Source organism: Phyllostomus hastatus, unplaced genomic scaffold (assembly GCF_019186645.2).
Source record: "Phyllostomus hastatus isolate PE091 unplaced genomic scaffold, TTU_PhHast_1.1 phas_contig_148, whole genome shotgun sequence".
Lineage (NCBI taxonomy): Eukaryota > Metazoa > Chordata > Mammalia > Chiroptera > Phyllostomidae > Phyllostomus > Phyllostomus hastatus.
In genome coordinates this window covers 14,884,680-14,902,529 of record NW_025333607.1, presented here as the reverse complement: position 1 = coordinate 14,902,529, position 17,850 = coordinate 14,884,680, and the positions used below count along the sequence as shown (strand labels likewise).

Sequence of the window (17,850 nt, the reverse complement as noted above, 5' to 3'; positions counted from 1 at the left end):
TCTCAATCTGGTAAAAGTTAAAAGGGCCGGTAACATCTATTGCTGGCGGGGATGTGGGGAAGTAATGTTATAATTGACAGTGGAGATGTGATTTGTTACAGTGCTGTTAAAGCTAACCGCTCAATGAAATATAAGATAACCTCCTTGAAGATTAAATGTACCCTGTGTTGTATTTTCTACAAAGTGAGGATATGGAAGTAGTATTATTACGTTCCAGACTTTGCCTTCTTCAACAGGCTGATGGGCATTCCAAATCAGCCGTAAATATTTTGAGCCTAACAGCTTATTTTGGGGCTCCGTTGTTAAGAGCATATGTGATTATAATTATGTCTTTTTGATGGATTGGCCCCTTTATCATTATAAAATGTCTTTCTCTGGCTCTAGTAATAAGTTTTGTCATAATATCTGCTTTGTCTGATTCTGTGTTGCAACTTGAAAAGGATATATCTTTTTCAACTTTTTTACTTTCAATCTGTTTATGTCTTTGCATCATAACAGCTTATTTATGTGTGTCCATTTGTAACAGGGTGCAGCCAAGAGGGGAGCCCCAAATAGGGATTTGTAATAGGGTCCAGAAGAGCTTGGAGATAATTGGCTCCACACCACAGGGCCACACCTGCCCAGAATGTGGGCAGCTGTGGCCAATGGTGGGAGGAGTCAGAAATGGGGCTGCAGAGGAAGATTGGCGCTGGGATTTAAACGGAGGCACGGCAGCCGTTGGATGGCTCTCTTTTTGGGACGACACGTCTGTTTAGGACCACGCGGCTTGGGTGAGAGTCAGGACCATGAGGCTTTGGAAGTGCTCCCTTTTGCCACGTGGAGGGTGCTGGGAGGACTGTGTGCATTTGTGGAGAACTTTAGTTTGTGTTATTTCAAATGAATAATAATTTCCTTTCCTTTTCACGAATCTCGGGCATTGAGAGATATCTTTCCTCTGGTGGCGGACATAATGAACCTGGGGCTCCCTTTTGGGTAATAGTATATTGCCTCGGCTGCCCTTGGCACCCCTTTTGTGCTGTAACAAAATTACAAGTAGACACAGTAATTAGCCAGCCCTGAGTTCAAAAGTCTAAGCTCAAGCACAACTGACCACTTTGAAGGACTGTGCACCTTGTGTCGGCCTCTGCCGGAGAAGGAAGCAGCCGCACAGGAGAAAAGCTAACCAGGAAGCTGGGTGTTCACCCATCCTCAGGGACTCGGTCTGCAAATCTGTGACTGAGCACAGTTGGACGTGTGTTCGAAGATGATTTTCTCTAGTGGGGACTGTTTAAAGATGGAGTCGCTGACTGTTCTGTCCATTCTACCACCTGCACAGCCTCAGTTCTTGCCTTTGTCTCCATCGACACCCCCACCCCCCCGCCACTTCAGTCCAGGAAACGGAGTTTCTCTGAGCAGGCTGAGTTGGCGGACACTGCTTAGCGGGATCCCGGTCCCCCTGAAGTCCCTGGTGACCCCAGACTGGCCTTTCTGCTTCTCCACAATTCCGATGCTTCTTCAAGACCCACGGAAACCAGTATTATGGGCATTTTTATACCTAAACTCAGACAAAAGAGCCACCGACCATGAAACACTTGCATCCACACGAAATAGCTGCAGTACAGTTATCCTGGTGGATGGCTATGAACTTCAAAAGTGAGCTACTTATCTGTGGTCCAACAGGGCACTGAAGCCCTATGAACGATTTGGTGCTGGTGGGGGAAAGAATGTTAGAGCGCCAGGGTGTGGGGCACCCATCTGTTCTCCTTTCTCGCCATCTACGGCCCTTGTGGACAGAGAGGACAGACCCTAGAAGAACTCGGAAATGCCCTCCTCCAGTTTCCCTCGTTGGCACCCTGCAGGGACCCTGTGCCCCGTGCTCCCTCTGTGACCCCCAGTCACCTGTGTCCTTGGCTGTATCTCCTTCTCAGAACCCCCTCCGTTTCGTCCCTGCCTGAACGGCTGCTGAGAGGAAAGGCAGAGAAACCTGGGAAGACCCCATGAGGGTCTTTTTAATACTTGGAGACACGGAGCAATGATGTGGTCCCCAATCTGCCCTTGTTCCCGCGACACTCTCTGGGTTAGAATTCCATTCTCCAGCCCCTTGGCCTGACACCAGTGCCCTGACTGACTGGGGGCAGAGAGTTCTTCCTCGGGGTAAACTGCCTCCCCTACAGAAATCGGCTGAGCGGCAGAGTTCTGGCTGATGAGTCAGAAAACGCAGCCTCTGCTTGCTGGAACACCGTTTCCTAGCTGTGTAACCTGGGGCAAACCGCTTAACCTCCCTGAGGACCGACTTCCTCAACTCCAGCAGGGGTGATCACACCACCTCTGCACCCTTAGGCCTGGCTGCGGTACAGCATACGTGAGCCCCTGCATGTGAACTGGCCTCGAGATCTGCCAAATGGGAGGTGGGATCGCTGAAGGGCGAGAGCTTCCCTCATCCTGTCTGGTGGTTTTCAACGCCCAATACGAGATCTTTCCATATTGTCAGCTGTATGGAAGGAAGCAGCTGCTGGTCCAAGCCAATTTTAGAAACCCGCGTTTTCTCAAAAGGAAGAGCGGTCCTTCATCACAACAAGGTTGCAGGCACGGCCAGACAGCAATGCAGAGATGGTCCAGCAGGTGTCAGCAGAGAACCAACTTTTGGTGCTAGGCTGGCTCCTCAGGGTTATCCAGGAGCCGCTGGGGCCGGTGGGCAGAGTGGCTGGCAGGATTCTGCCATTAAATCTAGGGATGTCCGGGTTTGGGGGTTGGGGGGGACAGATGAGGGGCACTGGGGTGGGGACAACTCTTTAGCTCGATCTACAAAGTCCCTTTCTTTGGCTTTAGGATCCTCCCCCTTTAGAGGGTCCCCTCTATTTCTGCCTCAGTCTGGGTGTGAGTCCCTACTCTGTCCTCAACTCTACCTTGGGAAATTTGTCCCAAAGGAAAGAAAGGCTTAGTTTAGGTCAGCGTTACTTGGGGAATGACCTTCCTCCCTCCCTCTCAACACCGGACTTGTTTTGAACACACGATCTCACCTGCATCTCTGTCTCCTACCTGAACGTTCGGCTCACTCACGAGTGGCAACCCCTCAGCTCTCCAGATTCAGTAACCATCCAGGCAACAAATGCAGCTTCCACAGGGTCATGAGCTAATATATTTGGAGCAGGGGAGTGCCGTTTCCAGCTGCCAAATGGAAGCCTGTCCGACGAAGTACTAAATCTCTTCTGCGTGAAAGATGGTCTCTTGTAGTTTAGTCTTGTGGGGACATGATTTCACCGCACACATATGTGAGTCATGTTGAAATAGGTCCTACCGTTAAGTTTTATGAGGGCTGAGGTCTTTCTTGGCTGGGCGTGGAGGAGGTGACTCGGGGGGAGAGAGAGAGGGAAGTAGCTGTTTGCACCAGGAGAGACCCTGCCCTTCTCCAGTGAGTGAGTGTGTGTGTGTGTGTGTGTGTGTGTGTGTGAGAGAGAGAGAGAGAGAGAGAGGTGGCACCCACGTGCGAACTGGTGTATCCCAGTAATGGGGAGAAGGAGAGCAAATGGGACCAGGTCCAAAGGGTATCGGAGGCTCTGAGGCCAGATCCGTGGGCAAGAGGTCAAAGGCAGGGCTGTGGCCACACAAAGAGACGGCCACCTGTGAGTCTGCCACACCTGGGAAATCAGAAAAGGGAAAAGGAATAAATCAAGTGACTTTGGACCTCTCAGTGGTCTCATCACATTGTTATTCGGGTTTCTTACCGCATATCAAAGCCTGTCTTCAAAAACCTCAGGCACTCTGAGGAGTGCTGAGAATACTGAAGTCTCCAGCAAAAGGGAATTGTGCCCCTACTTAGAATAACGCAAGGGGTGTGTGTGTGTGTGGTGGGGTGTGTGGGGGGAGGTTTCCAGAGCCCTGATCTCTAATATCTAGTACCCACAGGGGACAGGAGTCCCACACCCACGGCTAAATTCGAGCACTGGGCCCAGCAGTTTGTAGTCCTTCCGCTGGCAGAATGAGGGCACCGTGCATGCAGATTCCAGCGCCGCTGCAAATCTCTTAGAGCCTCACATGGCGGGGTAAGCTTCCTGTCCTCCTCCCTCTCGCTGTGAAGGTTTCATTGTTTCCATCTCTTTCTTGGAAATGAGGATGTTCCAGATCTGAAAGAATATTTAAAATGAAGGGGGCATCTACAGAGCACATTGTTTTGCCCAGAGTCTATTAAAAAAAAAAAAAAGCAGATAGCAGATCTGGACAGCCTCAGCCAGGATTGTGATAAGCAAATCTTCGTGGTCACTCTCATTGAACTTTTATGCTCAGTGGGTGTGTTATCTGTGTCCCCAGGCTTAGGACAAGAATTTGCGCTGGTGATTTAAATATGGAGGCTCTGAGGCCCCCGGAAAATCGAAGTGTAATGGGGTGCATCCACCTCTGGCTTCAATCAATACATAAACCTCTGATTTAGGCTCCTTCTTGCAATCCCAAATCTCTGTAGTCCTCACTGTGACATCATAAAAGGGACCTTCCATGGCCCTGTGCATTGCCAGGATAGTGAGGTAGTTTGGCTGTGTCTACCCAGCAATATAGAGGGGGGAGTCATGTGCATTAAAGACAGTCATCAGAATGGATCAGAGACCCCTGCCGCGGTGGCATCTCCCCCACCCCCCAGAAAAAAAAATCTTGTTCAACTTTTGAGTATAAAGAACGCTCTCCATTGCTCTAATTGTCCACTGTCATTTGTTCCTGAAGCTCTTCCGTCTCAGGCGAAACCATCTTTACCAACGAGCTTCCTCCAAAGACAGCGCAGCCACATTTAAGCTCAAGTTCATTGGGTTTGCTCCGGCCCTCGGCGCTCTCTGGTGCTGGAGCTTGGAGCTGTGTGGCCACCAGGCCCAAGGAGCCCTCGCCCCTGCCCCGAGCCTCCTCCGCGCCAGGCCCAGTTGCTCTTGGGCCAGCTCATTTCGCCACAGCTCGGGGCCGTTCGGGAAGCAAAGATTAAAGGGGAAAGTCGCTGCTGTATATTTATATTTTCATTGCTAGAAGGGAATTGATTTCCGCGCATTTATTTTGGTAGTTGTAATACACAAGGGCGGATTTGCGTCACCCGAGCAACTTGTCGGTGGAGATAAAGTTGCACAAATATTAAAAGGGGAAGTGCTAGGAGTCATTATAGAGTTTTTCTCCGGAAGAAATAAGGATTTCTGCAGTATCCTAAAATACTAAGGCCGCTTCTATTTTGAGACCAATCTCGCAGGCACATCCGCTCATTTGGTCGGAGTTTGAGCCCATCAAAAAACAGGAGATGACCTGAACTCCGGCGAGCTCAGGGTTTCCTGCTGCTTTCTGGGTTCGGAGGGGTGGGGAGTAAGGAGGAGGGGAGTCTGCGGGCTCCGGAGAGGGCTAGGGGCCGGCAGAGACGAGGCCTGGGCCTGGGGAGGGAGTGTGTGTGTGTGTGTGTGTGTGTGTGTGTGTGTGTGTGTGTGTGTGTGTTGAGGGGGCAGTTGGGGGGCACAGGGTCGTTTCAAAGGTTCCCCTTTTCGCGGTTCCCCCGCCCCGGGAGCTCCGGATAGGCTAGGGTGGCGCTGATGCGGTTGCAAGGAAGTCGAGGGCCTGGGAGGGCCGAGGGGCGCGCGGGCCAAGGTGCAATTTACAGTTGAGCCTTGGACCTTGCGCGGAAAGAGGGGAGTCCGTGGGGAAACCCGACTTCCCGGTCTCGCCTGGGCCCAGCCTCCCCTGCGCATCTGGCCTTAGAGTGCTGCGGGTGCGGGTCCTGGGCGCTGTGGGTGCCGTGGGAAACCCGGAGGGCCCACATTTCTCCCCAGTCCCCCCCCAGGGTAGCGTCTTATTTGGGGGTAGGCGGCCCGGGGTGGGTCCTACACGCATCTCTTGGAACGGCGGGTGTAGGCTCAGGCCGCGGCTGGAATGTTGGCTGTCACGTTGGAATGGAACCCGAACTGGACGTGACCCCAGAGAAGAGCGACATGCACTCGTTCCAGTGGCTTCCCTGAGGTCTGGGGAGCTGCAGAGGCCGCGCCCTCCCGCGGGACCCTCGCCCGCATCCTCAGCCTTTGCTGGCCACGCCTTTACTGTCGCCTTCCAAGGAGGGTCTAACGGTCTCGAGTGGCCTGTGCTTGTCGCTCCTGCTCCTGGCGATATAAGCAGAAGGGCCAGTCTTCCGGCGTCTCCCGCCCCAGGTGCCGGTGCTCGCGGCCCATCCCACCTCTCCATCCCATTGCTGGAAGCACCAGCTCTGTGGCTGGCTGCACGGAGCTGGGCAAGGGAGCCCTTCAGTAGAAGAGAGACCGCCGACGACCTGGGCGGAGGGGGCGGGGGGGGGGGGCGGCTCTCAGTTGGCTGGTCGGAGATGGTCGATTGGTGATTGATTACATTTCAGGAGAAAGTCAAAGCTTAACATCTGCAAACAAAGGGCTAGAAACCATTAGAAATCAATTCAATTAGGCCAAATCCTAAACTCGAGATCGGCCTGGCGAATTCAGTTGCCTTCCTGGGTGTTTGGGTAAGAAGCGTTAGTGCTGAAGTGAAATTAAAAATGCCAGAGTTTATTGCAACTATATGGAGAGATTTTTTTTGGGGGGGGAGGGGAATGCCACGGGAGCACAGCTGCTCTGTTCAGAGATGCTTATTAGGACAATCGAAAACAAAAGATTTTGTGGTTTCATTATTGTTATTATTTTATTTTCTTCCTGAAAATGTGCAAGAAGGGCCCATCTGGGTGGCCTGTGGTTTGTTTGGGAGAGGGGTGGGGAAATCCATTCTTACTATAATTTAAAAGAGAACGAATTCTTAAAATAGAGATGTTGATGTTGCAGAAACCCCCCCCCCCCACTGCACCCACCCTGCGCCCCAAAAACCCAAAGTGCGAAAGGATCACGCTGGCGGCCCCTGCAGCTTCTGCGGAGACCAGGCCCCACGGGTTCCTAGGGAAGCAGTCGATGAGTTGAGAGTAATATTTAACCCCAAGGAAATCTGCTCGTGTGGGCACTTGCAAAACAACGGAGCCCACGTGACCCGGGGATGTGGCAGGGGAGGGAGGGTGCCGCTTCCTACAAGGTGCCGCCGCCGCGGAGGCAACGCGCGCGCGCGTGCCGCCCTCCAGGGTTTCGGTCGCAGGTCTGTTTTGTTGTCTCGGGGCTGGAGGGAAAGTCTGGCTGCGTCCGAGGCAGACGTTTGCAGCCATCCATCTTACTTTGTTTGAAAAGTTACTCGTTGGAGTTGTCACCGTGTGACAGCTCAAAATAAGGCTGATTTGCGACCGCTGCTCCTCCTCTCTTCCCCGAGGACCCCAGAGGCCGCAAAGAGGACGCCGTGCTAAATCGGGTGGGGGCCCAGGGCCGCAGCCTTCGCGCGCGCGCGTGCGCGCGAGCTCGGGGCTGGGCAGCGAGGGGTGCGAAAGACGGAGCCCTGCGGAGGCTTTATCCCGATTATCCGATTTTCGGGATAAAGGTCCTATTCGAAGAAAAATCGGGCCCGAGGGATGTAAAGAGAGAGACACTTGGGAGGCCTCCAGCGCGTTCTGGGAGGCGGGCTTTGTACCCGCCAAAATTACGCGGCATCGTCCCTTTCCCCAGGAGAGTGCTCCAGGACTTCTGTGACCAACTGTCCACTCCCGGTGCCGGTTCGACGCTGCAGAATTCCCTGGCACCACCGGGAGGGACGCTCTGGACCCCGCTCGGCCCACGCGGCAGCGGCAAACACTTTGGCGTGGCCGGGGCGTGGCCGGGAGGAGAGCCACGCCCCTCTCTGCCAATTCCCCTCCACTCCCCGCTCCCATTGGCCTCAGGGGTGGCCAATGAGAGCTCAGATCGAGGCCCTACCCTGAGTCTGACTCGAAAGCTCCTGCCAAAACTTTGGGAGTTTTTAGAGAGGAGTTTTTTTTTTTCTCTTATTCCTTTTTTTTTTTTTAACTAACGGATTATTATTGTTGTTGTTTTAAATTTAGCTCTTAGGGCTTAGCTGTTTGGGTTTTTCTTTCGCTGCGCGGCCCCTGTCTCTCCGGCTTCCCGAGCGTGAGCGGAGCCGCCGCGGCCGGCCCGAGAGCCGCTCCAGCGCCCTCGCTCGCCTCCAGCCCGCGGGGAACGCGGTCCCCGCGCCGCCTTCAAAGTGAGGTCCGGGCGAGCTGTGATCGGCGGGGACCCGGCCCTCGCCTCCTTCCTCGCGGGCGCTAGGGCTCCCTGGCCTCTTTTCAGAGCGGACGGAGAAGCGAAAGAGGATCATCCTCGGCTGGGCGGCCGCCTCCTCCCGGACTCAGCGCGCCGCTACCCGCGCCCCTACCCACCCATCCACCCGGCCCGGCCGGGCTAGGCCGCGGCGGCCGCTAGGCGCACCCGGCCAGGAGGCCAGGATGTTCGCCGCCGGGCTGGCTCCCTTCTACGCCTCCAACTTCAGCCTCTGGTCGGCCGCTTACTGCTCTTCGGCCGGCCCTGGCGGCTGCTCCTTCCCCCTAGACCCTGCTTCGGTCAAGAAACCCTCTTTCTGCATCGCAGACATCCTGCACGCCGGCGTGGGGGAACCGGGGGCGGCCCCGGAGGGCCTGGCGGGGGCCTCGGCCGCCGCCCTCACCGCGCACTTGGGCTCCGCTCACCCGCACGCCTCTTTCCAAGCTGCTGCCAGGTCCCCGCTTCGACCCACCCCGGTGGTGGCGCCCTCCGAAGTCCCGGCTGGCTTCCCGCAGCGGCTGTCTCCGCTCTCGGCCGCCTACCACCACCATCACCCACAGCAGCCGCAGCAGCAGCAACCACCGCAACAGCAGCAGCCTCCGCCTCCACCGCGGGCCGGCGCCTTGCAGCCCCCGGTCTCCGGAACACGGGTGGTCCCGAACCCCCACCATAGCGGCTCGGCCCCAGCCCCCTCCAGCAAGGACCTCAAATTTGGAATTGACCGTATTTTGTCTGCAGAATTTGACCCAAAAGTCAAGGAAGGCAACACCCTGAGAGGTAGGTCTTGGGCGAGAGACCGCAGGCCTCTGGCGGGGCCCTGGGGCAGTTCGGGTTACGTTTGAGTGTTTTTACAATTAAGGACAAACTGGCGATAAAAGGAGGGAGAAGAAAATCAATTGTGAGACGATTATGAAACACTAGGTTTGAAACTGACCTGATCCATGTTTAAACAACAACAACAACAACAACCCAGGAATGCTTTAAAACCGCACTTCACAGAATCGATACTCATGACAATGGGTGGTGTAAACGTTTGCTAAAATGACTATCACCTGCTTATCTTTAGTCACATATCTGGAGAGAGAACTATGTTATTTGTCAGGGAAAACCCTTTTGGGGAACGCTTTCCGCTCATTTATCCGAACCTAAGGAATGTGGAGACACAAGTGAACTCTCAACTCCCAAGAGGAGAGGGCAGCGTGGGGCTCCTCCCGTGGGAGGGTCGAGGTCTGTGGAATTCTTAAAAGGCACCTGAAAGGGACTCGGTTTTAGGCAGAGCCCCTCCCTGCCGTCACAGCCTGGACGTGGCCGTGGGATATGTTGTGTATCGCCCCTTGGCGGCGACCGGGAGAGAGGGGTTTGGGGTGGAGACAGGGGTCTCTTGACTTTGCTCCAGGAAAACCAAATGGAGGGCGCGGGGGAGGGGAGGAACAACTCAGCCCAAAGAGTGTGGGTTTGCTCTGAAGTGTAACCAATTCTCTTTTTTTTTTTTTGCTTTGTCCCCAGATCTCACGTCCCTGCTCACGGGCGGGCGGCCCGCGGGGCTGCACCTCCCCAGCCTGCAGCCCTCCGCCGGCCAGCTCTTCGCGTCTTTAGATCCTATCAACGAGGCTTCTGCCATCCTCAGTCCCTTAAACTCGAACCCGAGAAATTCGGTTCAGCATCAGTTTCAAGACACGTTTCCAGGTACGGAGCGGGCGGGTCCGCGGGCAGAAAACTCGCGGCCGATGCCTCACGTGGCGGCAGGGGTGTAGCGGTGCGGGAGTTCGTGCGGGAGGCCACCCAGGTCGGGAGAGGCAAACCGAAAGATGTCTCCGCGAGCTGGCTCCCTCTCTGGCCGGCTCCCGGAGGAAAGGCGTGGGGACCCGGGGAGCCAAGAACGTGTGTGGGTGCCGTGGCTGAGTGGGATAGAATGGGGGGGCTTCTCCTAGTCTTCCCTCGGGAGAGGGTGCTTTGACAGTGCGGCCGCAGGAGGTGTTGCTTATTATTGTACACACATTTTGAAATGACCTCAAAGCCTTTGAGTCAAGAGATTGTATCTGCGCTGCTCGCATGGGCGAGAGAGAGAGAGAGAGAGAGAGAGAGAGAGAGAGAGAGAGAGAGAGAGAGAGGGAGAGAGAGAGGGAGAGGGAGAGGGAGAGGGAGAGGGAGGGGAGGAATCCAGGCTGGCATCTCTAGATCCTTTAGGCCCAAGGGGACATTTTCGCCTGCTCTTAGCAAGCCTGATAGCCAAGCACCAGGTTTACGTTTTTTCCTTTGGAGTTAATGGACTAGCCGCAGGGCTTCTCGACTCGCCACACAATCGCTTTAGGCTGTTTCATCCCCTGCTCAAAAGCTGTAACATTCGTCCTTGGAGGAGGGCTTTGTGAATGCCCCGTGGGGCTGACCGTTAAGCAAACCGGTTTTGAGCCGCCTGGGAGCGCCAGGCGGCAGGCTGCGCACAGGGGTCTCTCTCTTGCCCTCACTACACCGCTTACCCCCCCACCCCCTACTCCTCGCCAGGCCCCTATGCTGTGCTCACGAAGGACACTATGCCCCAGACGTACAAGAGGAAGCGCTCTTGGTCGCGGGCGGTCTTCTCCAACCTGCAGAGGAAAGGCCTGGAGAAAAGGTTTGAGATTCAGAAGTACGTGACCAAGCCGGATCGGAAGCAGCTGGCGGCGATGCTGGGCCTCACCGACGCACAGGTAAGCCGGCTTCCGCGCCGCCGACGCACAGCTCCTCCGCGGGCAGCCTGCGCCCCTCAGTCCCAAGAAACCCTCCGCCCTGACCCACTCGCCTGCGGTGGAAACACAAGGCCTTGAATTTCGGCAGACTTCGTGGTCTTCCCAACTTAAGGCGGGAGAGAGGAGGGTGGAGGAGAAGGACGGAAGGAAGGCGAAGCCCATCCCCAAAGATGTGTGTCAACAAGCAGTGTCTGTTTATTTTGGCCAACAGGCAAAAGACCCGCTGAGAAAGCAAATAGGCCGTGGGAGGTAATAATTATGTACTCGACTCGAGTGCAATTCGCTGTAGGAAGCAGTTTGTCTCACAAGAGATAAAAACCCCAAGTCAAGAGATTGTTATTGGCTTTTTTTCCCCTCCCATCCTCCCTCCCATCCTCCCTCCCCTCCTCCTCCTCCTCCTGCTGCTGCTGCTGCTGCTGCTGGATTGTGAAATCCCCGGGTTGTGAGGAAGTGAAAACATCATTTCAAACGGAATCACTTAGCCCCGGGAGGGCAACGAGTCCGCTTGGAGCGGCCACAGTCTGATTTTCTAACGGCATAAGCTCTGGAGAAAACAAAAAAAAAATCTCAGGTGGGGTGTGGGGAGCGAGGGAGAGAAAGGAAAACGATTTCTTAGAATGCCGAAGAGCATTGCAGCAGGTTCCGGCTTCTGCATCCTGGAATACTTTTCAAGAAAATAGCAAACCTGTCATGCCTGCCTTCCATGTCTGAATTCGTTTTTTTTTTTTCTTTTCTCAAATCTCAAATTCAAGAACTGGACTGTTCTTTTTTTTTTTCTTTTTCCTTTTTGAGTTTTGAGACCAGAAGAGTCCCCTTTCTACCACGCCCCACCCCAGTGGCCCTCGCTCTCTGGGTGCTGAACGTCCCCAGCAGCACAGAAACCAAAGGCAGGCGCTTTTAAAGGGGCCCCCTTAGCTGCAGCCCCCCCCCCAATCTCTGTGTCTCTCTGTCCTCCATCGCATAACTCCCCTCCCCAGCACACACGCTGGAAGAGCCCAGCCGTTTTCCACCAGCTGTGGATGTTATTTTTAAAAGGGAAGCTGGAACTTGTGTGAACGCATTGAGTCCCCCAGGGGATGGTATATATTTATATAGATCCCTCGTCCTGTCTCTGCTTCCACCCTCCACTGTGCACAGGTTTAATTCCAGTGTTTTCTGGGCCCATAGTAGGATTAGTTTATCCTGATCCGCTTCTGAGAGCATGCATGCCAAGGAGCTGCCTTGCACTGAAGGTCCGGCGCCCCAGCTCCACTGGGACCCACTCTTTGAACCCCTTTCCCCTCTGTGCTTCCCCTGGTTCCTCCCTGAAATGAGCTGCTTTTGTAGGGACTTGCCTGGGATCGTGGCCTTGGAGGGGGACGGGCGGTTTAGCAGGAATTCTTAACATGGGTTCCCCAAGCCCTTGAAACTGTGTGCAAAATCTTGGGAATGTGTGCGTGTTTTTGGGGGTGAGGCGTCGGTCAGATTCTTGGGAGGGTCCTGACTCAAGTGAGGTTAAGGAAGCATCCGTTTAAGAGTAGAGATCCCCCGCGTTCGCAGTTTGCAGGCGAGGTGCAGGAATCTGCTTTCCAACAAGTGCTCTGGCCCTTCCAAGCTGGAGGTCCGGAGAGCTACGCTTTGAGAAACAGGCCTAGTGCGTCTGTCAGGCTGAGCAACAGGCCTAGTGCGTCTGTCAGGCGGGGCTCCCTGGCGCTCTCCTTGTTTCCCCGGGCAGCCTCTGGGCCCCTGCGCCTAGCACCGTGCCTGGCCCCGTCCTAGAGGGTCTGGGGACAGTTACCGCTGCTTTCCCGCCTTCTCCCGGGGCACGCCCGCGTGCACTGCAGTGAGCCTGGGCCTCATCTCGGTGTCCCTTCTTGTCCCCTGGCTGCACAGGTGAAGGTGTGGTTCCAGAACCGGAGGATGAAGTGGCGGCACTCCAAGGAGGCCCAGGCCCAGAAGGACAAAGACAAGGAGGCGGACGAGAAGCCGGCAGGCGGAGCCCCGGCTGCAGACGGTGAGCAGGAGGAGCAGAGCCCTAGCCGCTCCGAGGGGGAGGCGGAGAGCGACAGCAGCGACTCTGAGTCTCTGGATATGGCCCCCAGCGACACCGAGCGGACTGAAGGGGCCGAGCGGTCTCCACACCAAACCACGGTCATCAAGACCTCGGTCGCCGGTGCAGTCCTCTCCGCCAGCAGTGGTGGGAGTGGTGGCAGCGGCGGAGGCAGCGGCGGCGGCAGTTTCAGCTTCAGCGGCCATGGAGGCAGCAGTACCAGCGCAGGCAGCCTCGGCGGCAGCGGCGTGGCCCTGGAGCTGCTCCCTGCACCCCAGCCCACCCTCAGCAGCGCTCCCAAAAGCCCCGAGCCCGCTCAGCCACCGCTGGGAGGCCTATAGACTGGCGGAGGGCGGAGGGGACTGGGTGCTGCGTGCAGACGTGCAGACGCGTAGCCTTCCAGCGTCGTAGCTGGATCTCGTGCCTACTTTATAGTGGCGGCCCGGACACGGCCAGAGACGCAGCGGTGGAGCCTCCGTCCCCACGTTCGCATCTCGCCCCTCGCTGGCCGCCTGGTACAGCCCACACTTGAGTGGCTTGGGGAGACTCAGTGCCCCAGCTGGCCGGACACTCCTCCTGGATACAAGCAGCTCACACTGTGACGAGTGACTCCCCAGTTCCTTCCCGCTCTAGGGGTCGCAAGGACATGCTGCACTTAGGATGCCACAAACTTGTAAATAAAATGTTTACTACGGTTTGTAAAGAAAGGCTGGTTGGCTGGATGGGGCCCTGTGGCCAGGGGTCTCGGTGCTGGACTTCGGCCCCTGGCCGCTTCGGGTCGCAGCAGCTGGAGGTGGGGACTGGAGGTTTTGGGGTAAGTGCTGGGGCCTCAGAGCCACCTCGTTGCAGAGATCGGTGTTGGGGCTGAACTGTCCCACCAGTTCAGGGCTATCTTTGCCTGCAGCCCACCAGTCGCCAGTGCACTTGTGCTAGGTGACCCTGAGTGTGGTCTGAGAGCGGAGTTGGCCAGAAAATCTGCCCCTGTTAGGGGCAGAGGGCTTCCCCGTGGAGAGTCAGGCCCGCATGAGGGGGCTTGCAGGCTCTCTGCAGATGCAGAGTTGGGATGGAGAAGACGGCAGTGCCCAGAAGGGTTAATGAGGCCACGGCCTACACTCCCAGGGTGGCCGCTCCATGCCGGGCCTGGAGCCGTGAGGCAATTCCAGTGCAAGCGGCCCCTCCCGCACGTCTGGTCTGTAGTGTCCTGGAGGAAAGGACGAGCAGGCCACCGTGGTTAGGGCTGGAAGGCTGGGCCTGGGACGGCTTTAAAGAAGCCCATGCAATTGCAAGGCAGGGAGGCGCCTTGTTCAAGGTCATACTGAGGCCGGGCTGCAGAGCAGAACTTGGACCGTCCTGGCGTCCATTTGGCTAGCGATGGGGCTGTGAAACTGCACCTGCACCCTAATCCACACACCCCCATCTTCCTTCAGAACTGGGCTACTGCAGGCACCGGGTTGATTAAGCTCTTCTCCCACACCCCCAACACTGCCACGATTTGGGAAGGAGTTGCCCCATCCCACTGCAGCTGGAATGTAGCAAACCCATTTCACCTCCATGCTGCCACTGGAACGGGCCGGTCGAAAACATTTTTTGAAAGCTTGAAGAGTCAAAGCTCTCTGCAAGACCGGTCCTTCCCTGGTTCACTTTCCCTCGAAACTACACCATGGCTGGAGTTTGTAAAAACATTCTTTTGGGAGATTTTAAAACAAACAGACGTTGCTTACAGACTCGATCGCCCGGGCCTGTTTGGCGCAGAGCTGTGAGAAGGGCGGGAGGCATCTGATAGGCTGACCGTCCACTGGGGGAGCTGGTTCTCATGGAGAGCAGTGCTGCACCCGACACGCCGGGGAGCCCAGGACCGACCACCCTCGCCCCCTGGCCAGAGTGGGAAGTCTCCCTGGCCTGGCTTAGCTTCTTCTCCACTTTGACCTATTAGCTTGAGCACATTAAAAAAAAAAATGTTCCTTGCAGATTTATGGACCCAAGAGCAGAGCAGACGCCCCAGATTTATTCTTCTCTGGTCCGGTGCATCATACACCTGGGCAAGTCCCAGGGCACAGCGCAGGGATGCGAGGCTGACCACTTCCTACCCCCGCCCCCCCCGCCCCCCGCACACAACCCATCAAGCTGAATGTACACAGTGAGGAGGGGAGAGGGAAGACCAGGGTGGTCCGAGGGAGGAAAGGGAAAAGAAAGGTGGAGGCCCCAGGAGGGGCTGAGAGTTAAAGGGGAACGTGAGCCAGCTGTTACCCCTAAATGTGCCACGGAGGAGGGGTGGGCAGCCTCCCCACCTGCCCCGAGTGCCCACCCTGGGCTGGGGAGTGGGGCTGGTGGGGTGGGGGGGAGGTCACTGCACTCCTTGAATCTACAAGCTCTGCCGCACGAGCTACTGGATTCTCTCCGTGCCCCAATTTTGCCTTTATCACCCCAAAAATCAGCTCCCCAAATGTTGAGATTCTGGAACCAGCACTTCCCAGGAACATGGAATTACAGGCACTGGGATCCGGTTCTGGCCGCACGGAGAAGGACGGGCCACACATGCACCTGGTGCAGGAGCCGGGCAGGGGAGGGGCATGGGAGAAGTCGGTGCCCCAGCTACCCCAACCTTGTGCGTGACCCCTGCCCCCTAAAACCCCCCACCCTCACCGCATTTCTCCTCCTGGGCCCAGTTTTCAGAAGTGAAGGCAGTCATGGCCCCGGGGACTGGACTGTAATGATGTGATTTCAGGTAAAATTGGACCTTATCTCAGCCAGGATCAGCCAGACCAGAGGGTGAGGTGAGCTGGGGGGTGTGGGTTCCTGGGGGTGGGGGTCAGGGTGCTCCTGGACAGTTCCTAGGAGGCACCCCTTCCTCCACCACCCCCCACTTTCGTTCCTGAACCCTTTCCCAGTGAAACCCAAGCGGGCTTTACCCTGGGCAGCGCAGTTCTCCCGCATTTTCTTCGGGACCGAGTATCGCAGGGCCCAGAGAAGTTTCGAGTTCAGTTGGAAGACGAGCAGTCACAGGGTGGCGGGGAGGGAAGCGGCGTTTCGGCGCAGGCCGCCCCTGCCCCTGACTGATGAAATCTTCCCGACGGCGCTCGATGCTAGTGGGAGCAGACGGGAAAGCTAGATATTCCAGAGCTAAGAACCGGATCTCTCCGGCACGTCAGAGAAGGCTGGGTGCCCAGGGGCGGCGGATGCCAGGCCCGCTGAATCGCAAAGGGCTGGGGCTTGGGGGCCTCGGGTGCGAGCGGGCCTCCAAGCAGAGCAAAGAGGTGGCCCCAGCCGCGCGTCCCCGCTGCCCCGGGCCTCGCCCTTTCCTAAAAGCAGTAATAGCGGTTTGCTTGGAGCAGAACTCTGCCTCACCAGCCGCCGCAGCCTTCGCGGCGCCAAGTCCTCCGAGCAAGGTAGCCGGACGCAGCTGGAGGGACGGCCACCAGCGCGCGCCTCGCTGGGAAGGGCGAGGAAGGGGGCCTAATACTTACCACCCCCGATTGCGTGCACATGCGCACGCGGGTACACGCACAAACATCACAATTACACACACACACATCCACAGAGGCACACAGAACCCAGACTCAGACACATGAGAGACAGAGTCTCCTGGCGATTTCAGCTCCTTGGGGATAAAACCCACCGCGTTACTCTGCCAGTGTGCGTGAGCGGGGCGCTGGTCTCCGGCAGTTGGCTCGCGCCGCGCCAAGTTTCTCGGACCAAACCACTGAAGCCGGAGCCGCATCCCCCGCCATGGGCCCGCTGCAGCCGACGGTGCGCAGGGATCTGGATCCCTGGACTGACCGCAGCGGGTGGAAGTGGCCGCATTGCCCGCGCTGGGAGCCAGAGCTGCTGGCCCTTCAGCTCTTCAGGGAGAGGTGTTGCCTCCTAGAGAGGCTGTGGCCCCCATAACAACTCAGGAAAACCCCCGGGTCCCCGCCCCCCGTAAGTCCTCATGTGTATGGGGGGGGCAGTTACTCAGACTCCAGTGGTCACAAACCCCTCTGACTCCCTCAGCCCCTCAGAGGGGACTAAGGGTATGGGGAGTGCCATGCTGGCTAGGGCTCTATTCCACTTTGGGTGCGAACCGAGCAGGGGGGTTGTGAGTGCCTGGCCTTTGGTCCCTCCTGTTCTGGGTACCTGAAGCCGTTATCACTGGAAAGTGACCCCAGGTTCCCCTCCTCAAGCTCCACGGCACAGTCTTAGGTCCGGAAGCCTTGGGGTCCCCAGGGCCTGCAGGAACCAGGACCTGCAGCAGGGGGTTTCTGGGGGCGTTTTAGACTTGGCGTCAACCTGTTCCCGGATGCGATCCCACCTCCTCTCCAGCCCTTGTTTGCAGGAGTGACTGTGGCAAGAAATGGGGAAGGGGGCCAGACGCTGAGGTCAAGGCTCCCTCCGCCCATCTGTGCCCCGCTGCCCCTCCCCGCCTCCTAGGAGCCTCCTTCAAGGGGCCCCGCCTCCTTTAAGGAGCTTTGTCCTCTTTTTAAGGAGGAAGAGATGGCTGGGGGACTTTGGGCCAAGAGCTCCCCGCACAACCCCGTCACACTGATTTGAAGATGGCCCAGAAGACCCTAGACATACGAGGTCCTCTCATTCCCCCTTTTTTAGCCTCTGGGGGAGGGTTTTCTTGCAGGTGTTGGGGCTGGGGAGATGCCCCCTGATTTAACTGCTCACGCCCCCCTCTGGCTCACAGCCCCACCTTCGAGGTTGTGGAGGGATTGGTGGGCATCCCAAAGGCAAATGAGGGGCCTTCCCTGCACCTCCCTCCCACACAGAAGAGCGTTGAAACCTGCCGTGCGCACCCCCTGCAGCGGCTTCGGGCATCCTGACTGCTGGCACAGTGGGGGTGCGCTTTCTAAGAAATTCCCTGCCCCCCACCCCCGAGTTCTAATGGACCAAGGCTCTGCCTGAACAGGCAAGCTTGAAGAATTGCTGGCCCTTCGGTCCCTTAGCTGCCCTGCCCTCTGTCACTTTAGGAAGGGAAGCTAAGTGTCCCAGAAGG

The 17,850-nt window shown here is 56.9% G+C and overlaps 1 protein-coding gene across 1 annotated transcript; it reads left to right on the top strand.

Annotated features, from left to right (window-relative positions):
• Positions 1–7,843: 7,843 nt before the first annotated feature.
• On the top strand, positions 7,844–13,578 carry HLX (H2.0 like homeobox). The gene is made up of 4 exons (XM_045861354.1): positions 7,844–8,897; positions 9,627–9,806; positions 10,623–10,807; positions 12,719–13,578. Exons 1-4 carry the CDS (start codon positions 8,306–8,308, stop codon positions 13,214–13,216), a joined length of 1,455 nt encoding a protein of 484 aa, XP_045717310.1. The 5' UTR covers positions 7,844–8,305; the 3' UTR covers positions 13,217–13,578.
• Positions 13,579–17,850: the final 4,272 nt, after the last annotated feature.